The sequence below is a fragment of the Puma concolor genome, chromosome A1 (genome assembly GCF_028749965.1).
Source record: "Puma concolor isolate L17-30 chromosome A1, mPumCon1.1.hap2, whole genome shotgun sequence".
Classification (NCBI taxonomy): Eukaryota; Metazoa; Chordata; class Mammalia; order Carnivora; family Felidae; genus Puma; species Puma concolor.
Window position 1 is genome coordinate 176720376 of NC_141667.1, and position 18816 is coordinate 176739191.

The window sequence follows — 18816 nt, forward strand, 5'->3', positions numbered from 1 at the left end:
CCTATGCTTGCAAATTTATCCAGAAATATTCAACCCACCCCACCTTGTTACAAATGTTATTGTTGTTGCTACTATGAAGATATAAATTATACTGTAAAAAAAATTCTTTAGTATTTTTCTGCACATGAAGGCAGAATAGTTTAAGAACTGCATTATAATGCCAATTCACTCACCATGGAATTCTAGCAAAGGCAAAGAAAGCATACTTGCAATCTGAGAACTGTTTTATCTGTATTTTAATCAGAAATAATTAATACACAACAATCTTCACTTAAAGAAAAACTTGATATGCTCAAAGTCATACCTAACAACATTAAGAATTATTTCTGAAATTTCATACAACCCATGTAATTATATAGGATACTAAAGTTTGCAACATAAAGAAATACTGATATCACAGACTGCCCTGTGAATGTCTCATAGAATAACAGAAGTCTAGATTGAATTCATTCATTCAAGAAGAAACAATTTTTATTGTACCTGAAGAGCTATGATGATAGAAACAATATTTTAAGTGATTGAAAACAATTAGCAATAAACCAATTGAATCCTTTTCAAAGCATCATCACTGAGCACTTCAGAAATCTGTTCGGGAGGAAATAGCTTATTAACTTCTATCCTTTAATAACAAGAGAACACTCCAGACATTATTTCATTGATAAAACATTCCTGAACAAATAGAGGATAAAAAGGCAAATCTAGGACCTTAAATATAACATTCTGCCCTTCCTATTTTTTATGCCATTCTGTGCCTTGTGGCCAAAGAAATATTTTATACCCTTCAGTTTCACAGAAATTTCATGATTCCATGATAGTTGTAAAATTTGTGTATTTTTTTTTCTCATTTTTGGCAGCTGATTTATCTTGGGGGTTGTGTTCAAATGAGATTTCCACATGTGGGAGGGCAATGACTGGTAATGAAAAAAGTTCATGTTTATATTTCCTTTTCTTGATGCTTTTGCATTAATATGTAGTTTGATAATTTTACAATTATAATTATATAGTCAATTGTATTTGTTTTCTAAATCCTAGTTTGAAGATTTACTACTATTACAGAGTGATCCTATCTTTGAACCAGGAATGTATGCAGTTCAGAGACATTATGTTTGCCCATTGGATTCTACTGTGATGAGTTGTATGACACCAGAAAAATTATATAATGTTTGTATGCTTCAGTTTTTCTCCTTGGTACAGTAGAGGTGATAATGTTTTGGGGAGGACCAAAGGAGACTCTGTACAGAAGCACTGATCGTGGTGCTGTAGAGAGGAAGGGCCATGTAAATGTTAGCTCAGATTGTTCGCTGATTATTCCCTAATACATGTAAAACACTAGATTGTTCTAGGATCACTTGAATTCATATAAAAATAACTCAAATTCAAGAAAAAGCCTTTGTTTCAATGATCAAAGCATAATATGTGACTATAAAGCAAGTGATATTTTAAAATCTGTATATTCACTTGAATGTTATCCTTTCAGTCATCTGAGAAAGTAGACACATAGTCTAACAATCTTACCATTGTTCAAAGTGTTTTAGACTTAGGAAAATTCTCCAGATACAAATTCTGAGTCATATTAAAAAAACACCACAAACCTCAAATATTTCTGTTTTTATTTGGCTAAAAATTGAGCCCATCTTTGAGGGCTGAGAAAGGTCAAATGTGATACTCCATTCCATCTGAACGAGCTTTTTAAATTATAAAGACCTGTGCCAAGGTACAGTGCTATGGAGTAGAATATTAAAGAATGAATATCCTCATTGAGAATATTAGAAAATATGCCTCAGGTTCTTAAAGGAATTCTGAAAGCCTCCACATAGTTGAAGCTAGAGTAGCACTCCTGTGATACGTATGGTCTCCAAAGTGCCTGCCTGGAGGTAGACAACACCCATTTGAGTATGTAAAATTTAGCTGATAAAAAATATTCGTACTACTGACTTTGTAACCACTCTGCTTTTCTCCATTTCCTGCCATATCTAAAATTACCTCCTATGATGGAATTTAATCCAGAAACATCTTAGTCTGCTGAACCATCCCTTAAGTTTGTCTTCCAAATTCCGGTAAGGTTGGGGCAGAAGTCTTGCCAGAGCAAACCAGTCATGACTTGGGCTGAAGTGTCACAAATGGGTGACTTCATATTACCTGTTTGAGTTGTTTAAATAATGAGCTGAGCTTAAATAAAGAGTAGCCAAATATATGTTTAAGTTTATAATTCGTGGAGCATGGTGGTGCAAATGAGTTATAAACCAAGTAGATCATGGAATAAATATTATGATTTGGAATGAAAGCCTAGGAAAATGACAGCCAGAATTGGCAGGTGGAGTAACACAGCTCTGAGGTATGTTTAAACAGACAATAAAATATGGTCTGGCAGTTTAAACATATCATAGTTTAAATTGACCATTGTCAGATCATTCAGTTAACTTAGAACCCAGGAGAGAACATGGTTTGATCATGTAATATTTCCTGATTTGGAGAGATTGATTTCGCCTTGCAAATATTTGCTGTCGATTGAGTCCTCTTTGACTTCTTCTCAGAGGTCATTTCAAATCCTTTTGATTTTTAAACATTTTTACAAATTTAGCACTTCTCTTTCCTATTGTCACTTTGTAATAATATTTTTGGCTGTCAACTGGACATGATGCTTCTTAATAAAATCTGACTTATCTCTTCCTTAAGTATAATGATAGACCTATGCTAATTGGTGCCTGCTGAGGCATCTTATCACAACTGGGAAATCAAGGACTGTGGATTAGCAGTTCTGCTAATGTGCAAATGGAAAAAGAGCTGAAGTATTGTAAGCTACATTTTCTGTATTAGTACATGCCTTTAGGTATTCATAGGAACCTTAGAAATGTACAGATAGTCAAATGGTTAATATCAATATTAAAAAAATAGCAAAGAATATTTTGAGAATGGATGAATATATCATTTTTCAAACTTTCTACTAAATAATTAATGGCTTTCTTAGAGATATTCCCAGAGCAGGTGTGTGCTTGCAACATGGCTAAATCCATTTGGCAAAGACAGGGAGCGAAGCCACAATACCAAAGATGCACTTTGAATATAATAGACTATAGATCAGATGCTACCAAAATACTCAGCTTAAGGTTTGTCAGTGGCTAAGTTACAGTGGATAAAACTTATCAAGCTTCTTCAATGAAATTACATGAAATGCTCCTCAACAATCTACTCTATAACTTACAGACTTCAAGTAATTTCTTCATATAGCTTGCAAAAATGGAAGAATCTCTTGAAAATTCATGCATACTACTTGCCATCATTTGTTTTGATTCATTTAATGGAATTCTAATTCCAGTATTTTAAGAAACACTATGTATTGTTTTCATTGTTCTGCAAATATACTTTCCATTTAAGACATTTTTCTTTGATAAAAGGGATAAGAATCAAAGATGGCAAAATTACAGGTATACTGAATCCTTCTTATTCAAAGTCACTTCTGTGCTCTTCACATTTGCAGGTTTAATGTGTTAGAATTTAAGAAGATTTAAGTTAGAACCATAGAAGACATGTTTTCAAACAGTCTATCATTTTTAGATAATTTGTGAACGTTCCCCCTTGGCTTATAAGAAGTTAGTGTGACATACCTTTTCATAAATATAATTGTTACATTCGAAAAGATTTTTTATTCCAGTCAGATGAAGACGGGGTGAAATCAAGATACCAATAAGACAGGTGTGTCAGGGTGGAAGGGTTCAGTTACTAAAGCCAAGGAAGTAACATCACCGCACCCATCAGCATAAATGCCATGGAATCAGTCGCTGCTGAACATCCTGATCCAGCTGTATCTAAAGTACTACTTCCGCCTGTCTGATGGATCTGCTTTACATCACTGAGGTTCATCTCCTCTGGCATCCCTGCAGAAGCAAATAAGAAAACACATGATAATGCATGACCACCTCACCATGATGTGTCTAGAATGGCTTTTTTAAAAAATGTTTAGTTTTGAGAGAGCGCGAGCAGGGGAGGGGCAGAGGGAGGGGGACAGAGGATCTGAAGTGGGCTCTGCCCTGTCAGCACAGAGCCGGATGCCACGCTTGAACTCACGAACCACAAGATCATGACCCGAGCCAAAGTCAGACACTCAACGTACTGAGCCACCCAGGCACCCCTAGAACAGCTCTTAAACTCAAAATGTGGATACCATAGTATTTTCATAGCATTCCCCATGTGTTTGCCTAACTCTAAATGAATAATGTGACACAGGTACTTCTGTTCTTAAATTGGAAAGTACAGGCCCTTGAGTTGGAGTTCTCAAAAAGGTCTCTGGCTTTTTTAAAGCATTTGGAATATTTTCTAATGTCATTGATTGGTTACAAAAAAATTTAATTAAAATGTCCCGAGGTACAGCACTATTGCTTGCCGTACCTTATTATTACAGAGATGTAATAATTCTGGTAACTGTGTGAAAGATTTCTAGTGAAAATAAAACCATGTAAGGAGAAATAATTAGGACATTTTTAAAATGTCGAATTTATACAGATTGTATTTTGTTTTAGACTTAACTATGCATAGGGTCCTTATTGGAAAAATATCAAAGAATAACAAATACTAAATGATATCCTTTATACACATACACAGCTGTGGGGATGGAGGTGTAAACATCTGTCAAAAGATCAAAGAATTTGTTAATAGGGTGGGGATTAAAGTTAGGAATGAATGTTTGATTTTTTTAAAAAATGGCCCAAATTAAAGACCAAGATCCAGGTGCATCTTGGTTATTACTTGTCTGTGTTATGAAACCTGACAAGCTGTGGAGACCAGCCCCCAGATTATTTGGGGTGAAATACTCATCTTTTTTTAAAGTTTATTTTTGAGAGAGAGGCAGAGTGAGCAGAGGAGGAGCAGAGAGAGAGAGAGAGTATCTCAAGCATGCTTCATGCTATTGGTAGAGAGACCAATATGGGGCTCAAACTCAGGAATCATGAAATCGTGAACTGAGCCAAAATCAAGAGCCAGACACTTAACTGAGCCACCCAGGCACCCTGAAATAGTCATCTTCTTAAAGAAGTTTACCTTACTACAATATATGTAGGGAAGTATTGACATCACTTTTGTATTAGCACCAATGTTCTGAGACCACGTGGCCACCTGAAATATCTCATGGCATGCCCCTATCAGTCACAATTAATAAAGTTTAAATTCAATGTTACTACAGCCACAAATATTGACATCATAATTACAGTGGATTGGCAAAAAATCCTCATATAAGGAAAAGTCAATATTTACATAATTAGGTCAATACATATATATAATTCAGAAGGTAAGGCTCTACTGCACTCAGGGATGAGAACATTAAAACAAAGCACAGCTCTACTGATCTGACATATTGATTTTACAGTCTGAGATCTAACATTATTATTCATTATTTGGGTACCTGTTTTGCCCTTCTGTGTCATTAGGCAAGATGAATAAACTAGGGATTCATTTTTTTAATACGAAATGGAATGTGAATATTTTAGTCATGGGTTTATACTTGTTATGGCCAGAACTTAACAAGGAGCTATGAGGACTTTAGGCAATGAAAAAAATTTTTTTCCAAGATAACTGTATAAATTTGAGCTTGAATGGATTTACTTTTCTTTTTTAAAGTACTGTGAAGAGGTACCTGGGTTGGATTCATCAGTAACTTTCTTATGCCTTTTTGAGCTTCATTGATTCAGAAGCTAGGTACTGGTCTGGATTCAGGGGTATCATGATGAGTAAAAATAAGTAGAAAGGTGTTACAAATGATGTAGATGTAGAAAGATGTTCAATCTTATGTCTGCAAGTCAGGCAGTGCCAGGAGGGATCGCCCACCTTCAATCAGATGTCATTTTAACATCTGAGGTAGAGATGTTATTAATAAGTGTGATAGTTCTAAGGCTGATGGACCCTTGAGATAAGAGTTATATGACAACAATTAAAGATTCCTTCAAGAGCCTTTCAGTCAAGGCTGCAGTTTTGGATCAAATCACAATGTGGTCTTGACATCTGTTAAGAAATCTGAGTGTGCCAAGAAGGCTAGCCCCACAATTATTTGATGCAATGATTGTTTTCTTACAGGAATTTAATTAAGCTTGTAAATTATACTAAAGCTTAACCAAAAACCCATAAAAGAAAAAAAATTAGTTTGGGAATTTCTTACATTAATGTATTAAAGGAAGCAAAATAATCTTTGAATAATTTTTTAAGGCATAATAGCAATATATAAGATGCCAGTGAACTCCTAGTTCTGTCCCTGAGGGAACACAGTCATATTGTTATAACAATAAATGTAATATTAAAATTTGTCCATGCGTGATGGTTAGTGCTATGAAGTATGTAAAGGGATGTAACTTAGAAAAAAGCTCCGCTAAGGAAGTGTCATGTATTAATTTATTTGGCGATATCTATAGAGCACATGCTATGGTGCCACTATTGTTCCAAACACTTTACACATCTTAACTTACTTAATTCTCATGACAGCCCCTTGTAGTAGGCACTGTTACTGTGCCTGTTGTTACAGATAAGGATACTGAGACACTGGGAGGTTAAGTAACATGTGAACAGCGGAACCAGGTGGCTAATCCACAAGTCCAGACCCAGCCTGTGTTCTGACCTCTTGCTGTGCACAAGCACTTTACTGGCCACCAAGAAATTAACATTTAACTTGGGAACACAGAAGGACAGAACCCAGAATGTGTGTGTGTGTGTGTGTGTGTGTGTGTGTGTGTGTGTGTGTATGTATTTTCCTTCCTTGATCTGGGATGGCTGATTATTTACTTCTTTTGCTGTATTAATCAAACAACTGGAAGTACTCAAGGTTAGAATTTATGTGGCAAGTAAACCATGTTGAATCAAAATGGCACAATGAACCTGAGAGGATTGTAGCTTCTTTTTTTGTCATGCATATGCCAGTCTTTTCCTCGAAACAGGGGAATGTGGGTATTTTTTCCTCTCTCTCCATTTCATCTATCCACATACTTGAAAAATTTTCTTAGCTTCACTGAAAAATGAAGACTATGTTTAAAGATATTTTATTCTCTATTTTTTAATAAGGAAAATCACATGGGCAAGAATTCTTAATTTAGTCACTCATTTACAAAATTTACTGTCTGCTACCTCTCTGTCAGACACTGTGTTGGAGACCGAACATATACCATTCATTTACAGGTGTTCTCTTCCGACTTTGGTGATTCTTAAAAAACAAACAAACAAAACCACACCAGGTGCCTTTTCTACCAATGGTAAGAGTGTAGGATAGATTTGAATGTTGGAAATGGTGCTATCGGTCATTATTTGAATTCAACAAAATCAAAATAATTTGCCTGTAGAAATGATCTAAAATAGTCTAGTATGTAGTATGCTTTTAGTAAATATCATTGAATGAATAAAATGGGTGGCTGATTCTCAACAAGCAGATTGAGGTAGGTAGAATCGTTTCCCTCCTCTACAGTTTGGGAGCCGAAACAGTAGTTTATGCAAGGTAGCATGGTTGTAGCTAAATCCCAGATGTGTCCCAGTCAAATGTGGTTCTCTTTGATCCCGGCACCATGCTCCTTGCCACTACACAATCAAAGCATTGAACTTGCAGTCAAACATTGGCTCTACCACAGTCTGGCTGGATGACGTTAGACATGACTTCTGTTTTACAGAACTTTGAAATGTCAGCATTTTCAGTGAGAAAGGAGAGTTTGTCCAAATACTGTGCTGGCTAATTGATTAAATATTTAGAAAATAAGCTAGATATTTATCTCACAGCATTCTTTAAGGGCCTAGGAGACCAAAGACTTAAGTATAAATAGCAAAGAAGCAGACAAATCATACAGATTGGTTTTACAAATATATGTGTAGATGGGGAAAGGCATATAGATTTTTAGGCCGACTCTATAAAATAAAAGATTAATAGCTTTAACTTTCTTAAAAAAAATCTCTGCGCATCATGAGACATCATAAAAATGTAGTGAGCGGACAAATAGTGAAGTCGAGAAAATATTTCAGGTATATATTGTAGCAAAAGGATGATGTCTTTAACACAGAGTTCTTACAATCCCTATGAAAACAACAAAAATCCCAATAGGTAAAAGGCAAAAGGAAGTAAATGGATATTTACAAGATGAAAGGTTAATGATTTTTAAGAAAAAATCAAAGACTTCTTTACTGCAAAGCAAATAAATATAATCTCACACACGATAAAATGCCCGTTATCTCATAAGTAGTGACAAAGGTGAGACAGAGAGGAGATAATAGCCAGTTTTGTCAAGGATACAATCCCTGTTTTAGGGCATTTATCAAATTATCTAAATGTTTAAAATATATGTTACCTCAAACCAATAATTCGAGTCAATTTTTTGGGAATAATTAAGAAAATATGTACACATTTGTTCACAAAATGTTAATCTGGGCAATGTGAATAAAAAGTAATTAAATGTCCACTAGTAGTAACTTGGGTTAAGAAAACTAAGTGTATCCATTATTGCAAATGATTCAAAAAGTGGGACTTATTGGTGCAGAAAAAAATTTTGATATAATTTGATACATATACTTTCATAATCTTTAACGCTTTTTGAAACTAGTAGTCTATAGCTGCCTTTTTCTTTTTTTTAACTTTATTTATTTTGAGAGAGAGAGAGAGAGGGGGGCAGAGAGAGAAAGAGAGAGACAGAACTCCAAACAGGCTCCATGCTGTCAGCGCACTGTCAGCACAGAGCCAGAGTCGGGGCCGAATTCAGCAACCGTGAGATCATGATGTGAGCCAAAATCAAGAGTCAGACACTTAACCAACTGAGCCACCAGGTGCCCCTATAGCTGCCTTTCTTTGAGAGCAGGGTATCCCTCACCAATTTCTGTGTTCACTTAGTAGGCATTTAGTAATAATTAGGTGAAAGAATAAATCGGTAACATAATCAAGTACAGAAAATTAAAAAACTATAAAAAATGTTTCTCCAACTTAGTTTTTAATGAGATGTAATTGACATATAACATTGTGTAAGTTTGAGGTATACAACGTGTTGACTTGAAATACTTAAATATTGGGGCGCCTGGGTGGCTCGGTCGGTTGAGTGTCCGACTTCCGCTCAGGTCATGATCTCACAGTTTGTGAGTTCGAGCCTCACATTGGGCTCTGTGCTGACTGCTCGGAGCCCGGAAACTGCTTCTGATTCTGTGTCTCCCTCTCTCTCTCTGCCCCTCCTCTGCTCATGCTATGTCTCTCTCAAAAATAAATAAACGGTAAAAAAATTAAAAAAAAAGAAAAGAAAAAAAAAGAAATACTTAAATATTGCAAATGATTCCACCACAGTTTTAGGTAACCTCTTCATCGTGTCACATAATTACCATTTCTTTTTTGTGGTGAGAGCATTTTAGATCTAATCTCTCAGTGACTTTCAAGTATATAATATAGTATTATAGTGATAATCATCATGCTGCACACTAGATCACCAAAGCTATTCATCTTATACCTGGAAGTTTGCATCTTTGACCAATATCCCTCCATTTCCCTCACCATCACCCACCCCTAGCCCCTGGTAACCATCCTTCTACTTAGGAAAAGAGTTTAGGCTTTATTAGATATTACACATAAATGATCTACAGTATTTGTTTTTCTCTGAGTTACTTCACTTAGCCATAATGCCCTCAAGATTCATCCAGTTTGTCACAAATGGCAAGGTTTTCTTGTTTCTCATGGCTGAATATTGCATTTTGTGTATATACACCACATAGTTTCCCAGTGATGGACTCAGGCAGTTTCCTTATCTTGACTGTTGTGAATAATGAGACAATGAACATGAGAGTACAGATATTTCTCTGAGATCCTGTTTTAATTTCTTTTGGTTATATACCCAAGGATATATAACCGTGGGATTGCTGGATCTTATGGTAGTCCTGTGTTTAATATTGTAAGGAATTCTACATTATTTCCATCGTTTGTGAACCAATTTATATTCCTGCTAACAGTGCACAAGAATTCCCCTTTCTCCACACTCTTACCAACATTTGTTTTTTGTTTATGATAGTAGCCATCCTGATGGGCGTGAGGTGGCATCTCATAGCAGTTTTGATTTTCATTTATCTGATGATTAATGATGTTTAGCACCTAGATTTCTCACTTTCTCATGTACCTGTTGGCCATTTGTATGTCTCCTTGGAATACTGTCTATTTAGTTCCTCAAATTCATTCACTTCTTTAAAATTTTAATTCTGGTGTAGTTAACATACGGTGTTATATTAGTTACAGCTGTACAATATAGTGATTCAACAACTGTATACATTACTCAGTGCTTATCAGGTTAAGTGTACTCTTATCCTCTTTGCCTATTTTACCCATCCACCCTCTACCTCACCTCTGGTAGCCATCTATTTATTCTCTATATTTGAGTCTGCTTTTTTGCTTATTTCTCTCTCTCTTTCTCTTTTTGTTCCTTTGTTTTGTTTCTTAAATTCCACATATGAGTGAAATCAAATGGTATTTGCCTTTCTCTGACTGACTTCTTTTGCTTGGCATTATACTCTCGAAATCCAACCGTGTTTTTGCCAATGGCAAGATTTCATTCTTTTTTGATAGCTGAATAATATTCCGCTGAGTATATATACCACTTCTTCTTTAGCTATTCGTCTATAGATGGACACTTGAGCTATTTCCATAGTTGGCCTATTATAGATAATGCTGCAATAACATAAGGGTGCATATAGCCCTTCAAATTAGTTCATATTCTTTGGGTAAATACCCATTAGTGCCATTCCTAGATCATAGGCTAATTCTATTTTTAATTTTTTGAGGAACCTCAGTACAGTTTTCCGTAGTGGCTACACCAGTTTGCATTCTCGCCAACAGTGCACAAAGGTTCCTTTTTCTCCATGTCCTTGCAAACGCTTGTTATTTCTTATCTTTTTGATACTAATCATTCTGACCGATATAAGGTGATAGCTCATTGAGGTTTTGATTTGCATTTCCCTGAGGATGAGTGATGCTGAGCATCTTTTTTGAATCTGTTGCCATCTATATGTCTTCTTTGGAGGAATATCTGTTCATGTCCTGTGCCCCTTTTTAATTAGGTTGTTTTTTTTTTCTTGTTGATTTATGTAAGTTCCTTATATATTTTGGATACTCACCCTCTATCAGATAGGTCATTTACAAATATCTTCTCCTATTCAGTAAACCTACTCTTTTTCCTTTTCTGTGCAGAAACTTTTTATTTTGCTGTAGTCTCACTAGTTTATTTTTGCTTTTATTTCCTTTACCTCAGAAGACTAATCTAGACAAATAAATGTCTATCTTTACTTTAAATTCCTATCAGGCATATTATCTCTGTTGCACTTACATATTTTGCTGTGATTTTGTCTTGTTCTTTCATTTGGGACGTATTTCTCTGTCTCCTCACTTTGTCTAACTCTCTGTGTCTATTTCTGTGTGTTAGGAAAGTCAATTATGTCTCCTGCTTTTGAAAGTAGTGAGCAGGGCATGCATTTTTAACAAGGTGACACTGGTCTCTTCCATTGGAGATGCCCAGCTGCTACTGAGACTTGAGCTGACTGGAGCCACTTTGCAAAGTGTGCATGGGTGAGGTGCATGTGCCCTCAGTGGGAGGTGACCAGGTGCTGCCACCTGGACCGAAGCCCTGCAAAGTGTGCAGGTGAGAGACTCAGTGTTGGCAGGTTTTGCACAGGTCTTTTAGAGAAGAAGACCTACAGCGTGAGGACTGAGGCAGGCCCTGCTGGGAGGGGCAGAGCATGATGTAAGCAAATTAGGTAGTGAATGCTGGTGCTGTGCTGGTTACTGCGGGTGACCATGTGTTTATGCCGGGGGGCAGGAGAAGGAAATGGTGGCTGCCAGCTCCTTTGCTCCTGGAGAAGTCCTTCAGGGAACTCTGAGATTAGTAAATAACTCTTTCCTGTATGCCCCCTGTGTTTTTCAAACTGCTGCTTCTATGTTGTATCTCCGCTGGCTGTTTGTCATGTTCTTTCAGGGCACGGACTCAGCTTCCTATCACCCTCTGGGCTCTCCCAGACTGAGTCTGCTGATTTTTAAAGTTCCAGGCTTTACGTCCCACTGGTTGTAAGAATTCACAAAATTCAGCCACTTGGTTTTCAAAGCCAAATGCTGTGAGGATTTATCTTTCCTATGCAGGCTCCTTGGTGTGAGAGTCTGTTTCTTACCTCTCTCCATGCCCGTTGGCTCCCTCCTTCCTGTGGTTAGACTGATGGGGCTTAACTCTCCACTACTTCTCCACATTTCCTACCCTCTTCAGTGTGGCCTCCCATCTACATTTAGTTGTAGTGTTTGTTCTGCAAGTCTTTGGGTCATTTTCTCAGTTATTTACAATGATGTGAGTGTTATCTAGTTGTATCCATGGGACAAGGTGAGTTTAGGGTCTTTATATTCTGCTGTCTTCCCTGAAGTCCCCCAAAAGAAAACAAAGTATCCAGGGAAAAGACAGATTGCACTTAACAACAACAACAACAACAACAACAACAAAAAGATTATTAGATTAATTTTCAAGAGCAATACTAGATACTAGAATAAGAAAAGTTCATTCTAAACACGAAGGGATACAGAATTGTATACGAAGTTAAACTATGTGGAAGAAATAAAGGTTTTTAACAATGAGTAATGTTTTTAACCCTCCCTAAACAATTCTAAATACATTAATAAAAAGTATATGTAAAAATCCAAGAAACAGACTGATGAAGGAATGGGTTGAAGTTACAGTACTGACCAAAGCAATTGGCAAACATGTAGATTACTGTATGTAAGTGTGTTAGTTGAAAAAACAACAGATGACTAATTTAGAGTGTTAGAAACAGGGTATGATTGAAATACATGTAAATAATCATCAAAACATTCTAAAGTGTTTGTATATTTGGGAAGTGAGAAATATTAACTTTAGTTTCTGTCAAGACAATGATGTATTTAAATGAATGTAAAAAATTCAACTCTTAGCAAATAATTAATATGGAATACATATGTTCCTAATCCACTGAGGACAAGGGGATTCATGAAATCTAATAAAAGTCAGGAAAGAACAACCACACAAACAAAAATGTCTGGCAAATAGAAAACACAAAATCAGATGTTAAAACCATAAGCAAATAATTTAGTAATCTTTAAATGAAATGAACGAAAATCAGAGAACAGGCGCTCAGTTCGGATTAAAAAAATATCTTGTGGCACAGCAAAATACAATGATACAGCAAGGGTGAGAGTAAATGCTTGCAAAAATATACTCCAAGCAAAAGAAAGCTGATGTCATTGTATGAATAAAAAAATAAAATGGTTTTAAGTATTAAAAAGGAAAAAGAAGTTCATTACCTAATGACAAGAAAAATAATTCAACACCTAATTCTGAGCCTAAGTTATCTTTAACATTCTCAAAGAAAAGAAATATTTATAAAGCAGAATCATTGGATAAAATAAATGGGACATATCCACAGTCACTGGGGGATTTTAACCCCACTGTCTCAGTAATTGATGGCTCAAGAGATAAAAATCAGTGAGGAGATACATGGATGAGTTGGTAATGAGAGACGCTGTACAGGGGAAGGAAAGGAGAACTCCACTGCCTTTTTGCCATGGTTCTAGTAACATTCCTCACATCTCCTTGCTCTTCCTCACCAGTTTCTTCTCCTGGAAAGAGAACACGTTGCTCTGTCTGGTAGGTTGGGGAGAAAAATCCAGAGCCCACTGAAAACCTTATTTTAAGGACATAAAAGAGATGTATTAAACAGATAATTTGATATCTCTTTCACTGTGTTCTGAAATCTTATGATAGCCCTTGGTCCCTTGGTGTGGGATGATTACAACCATTGTGCTGGGAACCTAGTGGCCCTTTCTATCTAGAAACTCCTGTCCAGCTGGGGGAATATTCTTGAATTCTTTCACTGATGACTTTCTGTTCTCTGTTTTCTTTGTGGTGTCTGGAAATCCCATTATCTGAGTATTGGATTTCCAGAAAGTGTCTTCCTGAATTCCTCTTCCAGTCTCCATCATTTCATGCTACTTGCTGAGAAATTTTCTGAACTTCATTCTTCAGTCCTTTTTGTTGAGGTTTTCATTCTTGCATTCAGATTTTAGGTTTATTAAAGTTGATTATTTTTCTCAAAATATACCTTTTTGGTTTTTGTCTTCTCAGGCCTTGTTAAGACACTAATTACAGTATTTTTTTTGAAAAATTTTTTCTCTCTGCAGAATGTTGTTTAATACAAGTTGCTTTTAGATAAGACCTTCTGCTTGTAGATAAGACCTTTTTTCATGTTACATACTTATGTCAGATAAGTGGTAATCCCTGACTCATGGTTATGTGCTAGTACTTAAGAGTAGGGAGTGAAAACTGGAGTGGAGCTGTGAGTTTGTGAATGGGGCTCTGTAATGATTAGACAAGCGTGATCTTGTTTACATGTCTGTTGGGAAACCTGCATATGTCAGAAGGATAGGGTAGAGGTCAGGCTGGAAGAAAAATGCCTCTAAGATATTGCTAGCAATGTCCATTACCAGTCAAGGTAATTCTATTATAAATTAGTACCTCAACTCCATACCAACACATGCTTCAATGTCACCAGAGCATGGGGAGTCAGGAGTGGAGAAACAAACTGGCAACTAAAAGTGTCCATCAGGGAAGGGACACATGTCACTTCTGCTCACTACTTTATTGGGCAAAGCTGGTCACTAGACAATTTCTAACCTCAAAAGGAAGGGATGTGTAGTCTTATTTTGTGTATAAGGGAAGAAGGCGCAGAAATACTGCAGACCAGAATTCATGTCTATTAGGCCCCCTTTAATTGTCTCTGTTTGTTTCTTAAGCTAGGCAGATCTACAGAGAAAACTCTTCCAACATCCTGCCTAAGAGTAAATTCCCAAGTGTAAGAATTCTGAGAGCCAAGTGGGAGAAGAAGGCTGGGTGTAGGGTGTAGGTCTCAACATTCCTGAGGTATATAAACAAGATGTAGATGTGTATTTGTCAATCCCCTTTCTTTCAGAATAATATTCCTTCTCTGAACTGTAGATGGCATTCCCCAGTCCAGGCACCCTTCCCAGACTATACCTCCTGTGTCATACTGATGTATCGGAGAGAGTGGAGGTAGGGATCACGGACTGTTGTTGAGTAGTCCTTCCTTTGTAGACACTCTTCTTTCACCTCTATCACCAAGAATAATGCCTATTCCTGTATCTTCTGAGGATTTGATTGAGCACATTGGGTTGGTTCTTGCTCTCCTCAATGTTGGTTGGGAGTTGACTTTCTTGGGTCTCCTACATTAGGTACCACTCATCCATTTGCTTACTAGCTTCCAAATATTGCTATTGTTACCTGTTCTGTTTGCTCTCCATAAACTTAGCTTTTTTTTGGGGGGGGGGGTAACAAGTCCTTATATTGTATTTTAGTGGGGTGGCAGGAGGGAATAAAATTAAATGTATTCTGATCAATCTGTCATCTTTAAGGCAGCAAACATTTCTAGTATCTGGCCACTAGCACTCCATTCTGACTTTGGGTAAGCCTCCATCTCTTCAGCATGTTCTCAGTGGTGTAGTTTGGATCTGAGTCTGTTCTGGCTGCTCAGCACTCCTGCTGTAGATGCTCTAACTATTTTTGATGATCATTCCTGATACGGTGATTATTTTCATTAAAAACACAGAGCCGTGTTTCATTTTGCTTGCAAACTTACCAGTAAAACATGACTGCTCCCTCCCCACTAATAAATAGTGCAAAACCACCTACTGCCTAACAGAGGAATGATTGAATGCACATTAGAGGACTGGAGGGCAAGTTGTTTTGCCTTTGCATTGCCTAATCTAGGGCACATTTCCTGTATAATCTTGTAAAGCTTGCTGAATGGGCCAGAAGAAGGCCTACCTAGCTATAGAGCTTTGGGGATAATTGGAAAATTGAAGATTGCTACAGTTTGGGCCCTTTAAACACTTTCTTTTATTTGGATTTTTTGTTGGACCTATAATGCATGTGTATCAGATACTGGATTGGGCATTGAATAAATAGATGACATTTTCACTTACTAGTATTTGCTAAAAAATTAGCTGCTGCAAGTAAAATGTGAACGCTGATGAGGAGACAACTTTTCTCCCAATGAAATGTGAAAATTAACTTCAGATAGAATTTGCCTGTTTTAGTTCAGTAAGTGAAGAATATTAAGTAGCTAATCCTTAGAGCCTAAAAATTGTCAAAACGTCTAAGAATGTTGTGCAAGAGAGATTGTGAGGCTTATTACATTTATTAAATAGAATGAATTAGTTTGGCTTGCATATCCAATTCATCATGTGTATTATAAATCAATACAGTTAATATTTCAAGCTCTAAATATTTTGCATGTTATTTTTTTAAGGGTAAAATCCATTGGCCCAGGGGATATCTAAACAGAATATAAGGAAATAGCCATTCCCATCATCTTTGGAAAGAATATCAATGTTAGTCATGAAAATATCCACAAACCACAGCACACATCAGGCCAAGTGCCGAGGTTGTAGGGGATAGCTGGCTTTCTGCTTGCCCTCATGATGTTCACAATTGGGGGGGTTGTATTCAGATGGGACTACGTAACGTTTTAAAATATGTTATTTGCCGTACTTTGGGTTGACAAGGCATTATGAAAATAACAGGTGCATATGTAAGGAGGGAACACTCTCATATGGAAAGCAGGAGAATTATGCGGATGTTTAAATTACAGCATCACCTTCCCTGCCCCAGTATGGAAATTCTTCCATTCCTGCATTATATCTCTTGGAACAAATAACATCCATACTCATTCTCTCTCAAACCCACAATTCACTCTTGCCCCAGTATCTAATTCCACATGACATATGATAATAAAATGCATAGTTTTCCAACTACTGTAAGTTTTCAGCAATCCTGTCAGCTCTTTCTGTCCTTGTCCCTATCCATTGTCAGACTATAACCACTTGCTGTGTTTTTACCTGAGGTATCTACATGTTTTCTTCCTGTCATAATCACTTGTTTTAAGACTGTTGAAAAAAATATATAAGTTTTTGTCACTTTTATTTGGGTTCATGTGTTGATCTCATCCATTTAACTTTAACTCCCTCAAAATCATGATCATGTATGTATGTTTTCTATTTTGGGGGCTTATAAGTATCTCTTCACAGTATCCTGTGAAACTTTGGTGCAAAGTTTTTGAGTATATGGCTTATTGGAAATAAGTTTGATTCATCAATAGGCACTTACCTCTTTTTTGTTTTTTATTTATTTAACTTGGAGCTGCACAGACTCCTAGAATTCATGCTAGAAGGCAATGGAGGACAGAAGGAAGCTGGGTCAAGACCCACAGATCTTACAAATTCATGCTCATTGAGATTCAGTTTCTTCATCGGTATCATTTACATGATAATAATGCCTTCTCCCAGGATGGATATAAAAGTTAAATGAAGTCATCAATATGAACACATTTTGTAATTTTTTACGTGGACAGGAATATGGGTATTATTTGAATATTAGAGGTTGAGGCAGGCAAAGTAAATTGAACAGCAAAGTTTCCAGTAGCCAACAGAGCCAGAAATAGGATGCCAGACTCCTGACTCCCATCCAAGGCCTGGTAAGGGGACTCTCTGCCATAGAACAAATTGCCTTCACTATTAGAAAAGCCATTCAGATGTTGTATGACATTAAATAGGACCCCAATAAATTAGAATATTCTCTATCATCAAAGAATTGTTATTATAAAGATCATTCAATTGCATACATACATACATATGCTCTTAAATTTCAAAGTTTAGCAAAGGTGATTATTTAGTTAATGTATAGGATGATCCCCCTATGTCACTGGCACTTGATAAATGTTTTTGAAAAAATAAATTTATGCAAAACCCTGGCCTAAATAGCCACAAACAAAAAGCAAACCTTCAATACAACACAGCCAAGCTCTGCATTTTCCTATAAAGACAAATGCTCACCTCCGTCTCACAGATTTTTTTAAGACTTTAATTTTTAGAATGATTTTAGGTGCATAACAAAATTGAAAAGAAAGTACAGAGATTTTCCATATGCCCTTTACTCCCCACATGCATAGACTCCCTCATTACCAACATCACTCACTTAAGGGGGGCTTTTTTTTTCCCCACCAAGGATAAACTTATATCAAAGCATTATAATCACCTAAAACTTTTATCTTAAAGTTCACTTTGGCATTTTACATTCTTTGGGTTTGGACAAATGTATAACGACATATATCCCTCATTATAATAACATATAGAGTAGTTTCACTCCCTAAAGATCCTCTATTCATCTATTCATCTAACTATTCATCCTTATCCACCATACTGCTGGAAACCATTGATCTTTTTGTCTTCATAGTTTTGCCTTTTCTGGAATGTCATATACTTGGAATCATACAGAATGTAGCATTTTCAAATTGCCTCCTTTCTCTTAATAATATACATGTAAGGGGAACCTGGGTGACTCAGTCTGTTAAGTGTCTGGCTCTTGATTTTGGCTCAGGTCATGGTCTCACAGTTCATGGGATTGAGTCACATAATGGGCTCTGTGTCAGCAGCATGGAGCCTGCTTGAGATAACCTCTCTCTCTCTCTCTCCCCCTTTCTCTCCCTTCTCCTACTCATGTGTGCACTCTCTCTCTCTCTCTCTCTCCCTCTCTCTCTCTCTCTCTCTCTCTCACAAAATAAAAAATAATATACACTTAGGGGTGCCTGGGTGGCTCAGTTGATTAAGCATCTGACTTTTGGCTCAGGTCATGATCTCATGGCTCATGAGCTCGAGCCCAGCATTGGGCTTTGTGCTGACAGCTCAGAGCCTGGAGCCTGCTTCAGATTCTGTGTCTCCCTCTCTCTTTCTGCCCCTCTGCTGCTCAGGTTCGTCTCTGT

The 18816-nt window shown here is 36.8% G+C and overlaps 1 protein-coding gene across 1 annotated transcript in view; it reads right to left on the bottom strand.

The window, feature by feature from the left end:
- Window positions 1-218: 218 nt before the first annotated feature.
- Window positions 219-18816, bottom strand: part of GPC5 (glypican 5) — a 1436730-nt gene continuing 1418132 nt past the window's right edge. Inside the window, exon 8 of the mRNA XM_086709551.1 lies at window positions 219-3875. Coding sequence (XP_086565677.1) covers window positions 3721-3875 — 155 coding nt within the window. The 3' untranslated portion in view covers window positions 219-3720. The remainder of the gene's footprint in view (window positions 3876-18816) is intronic.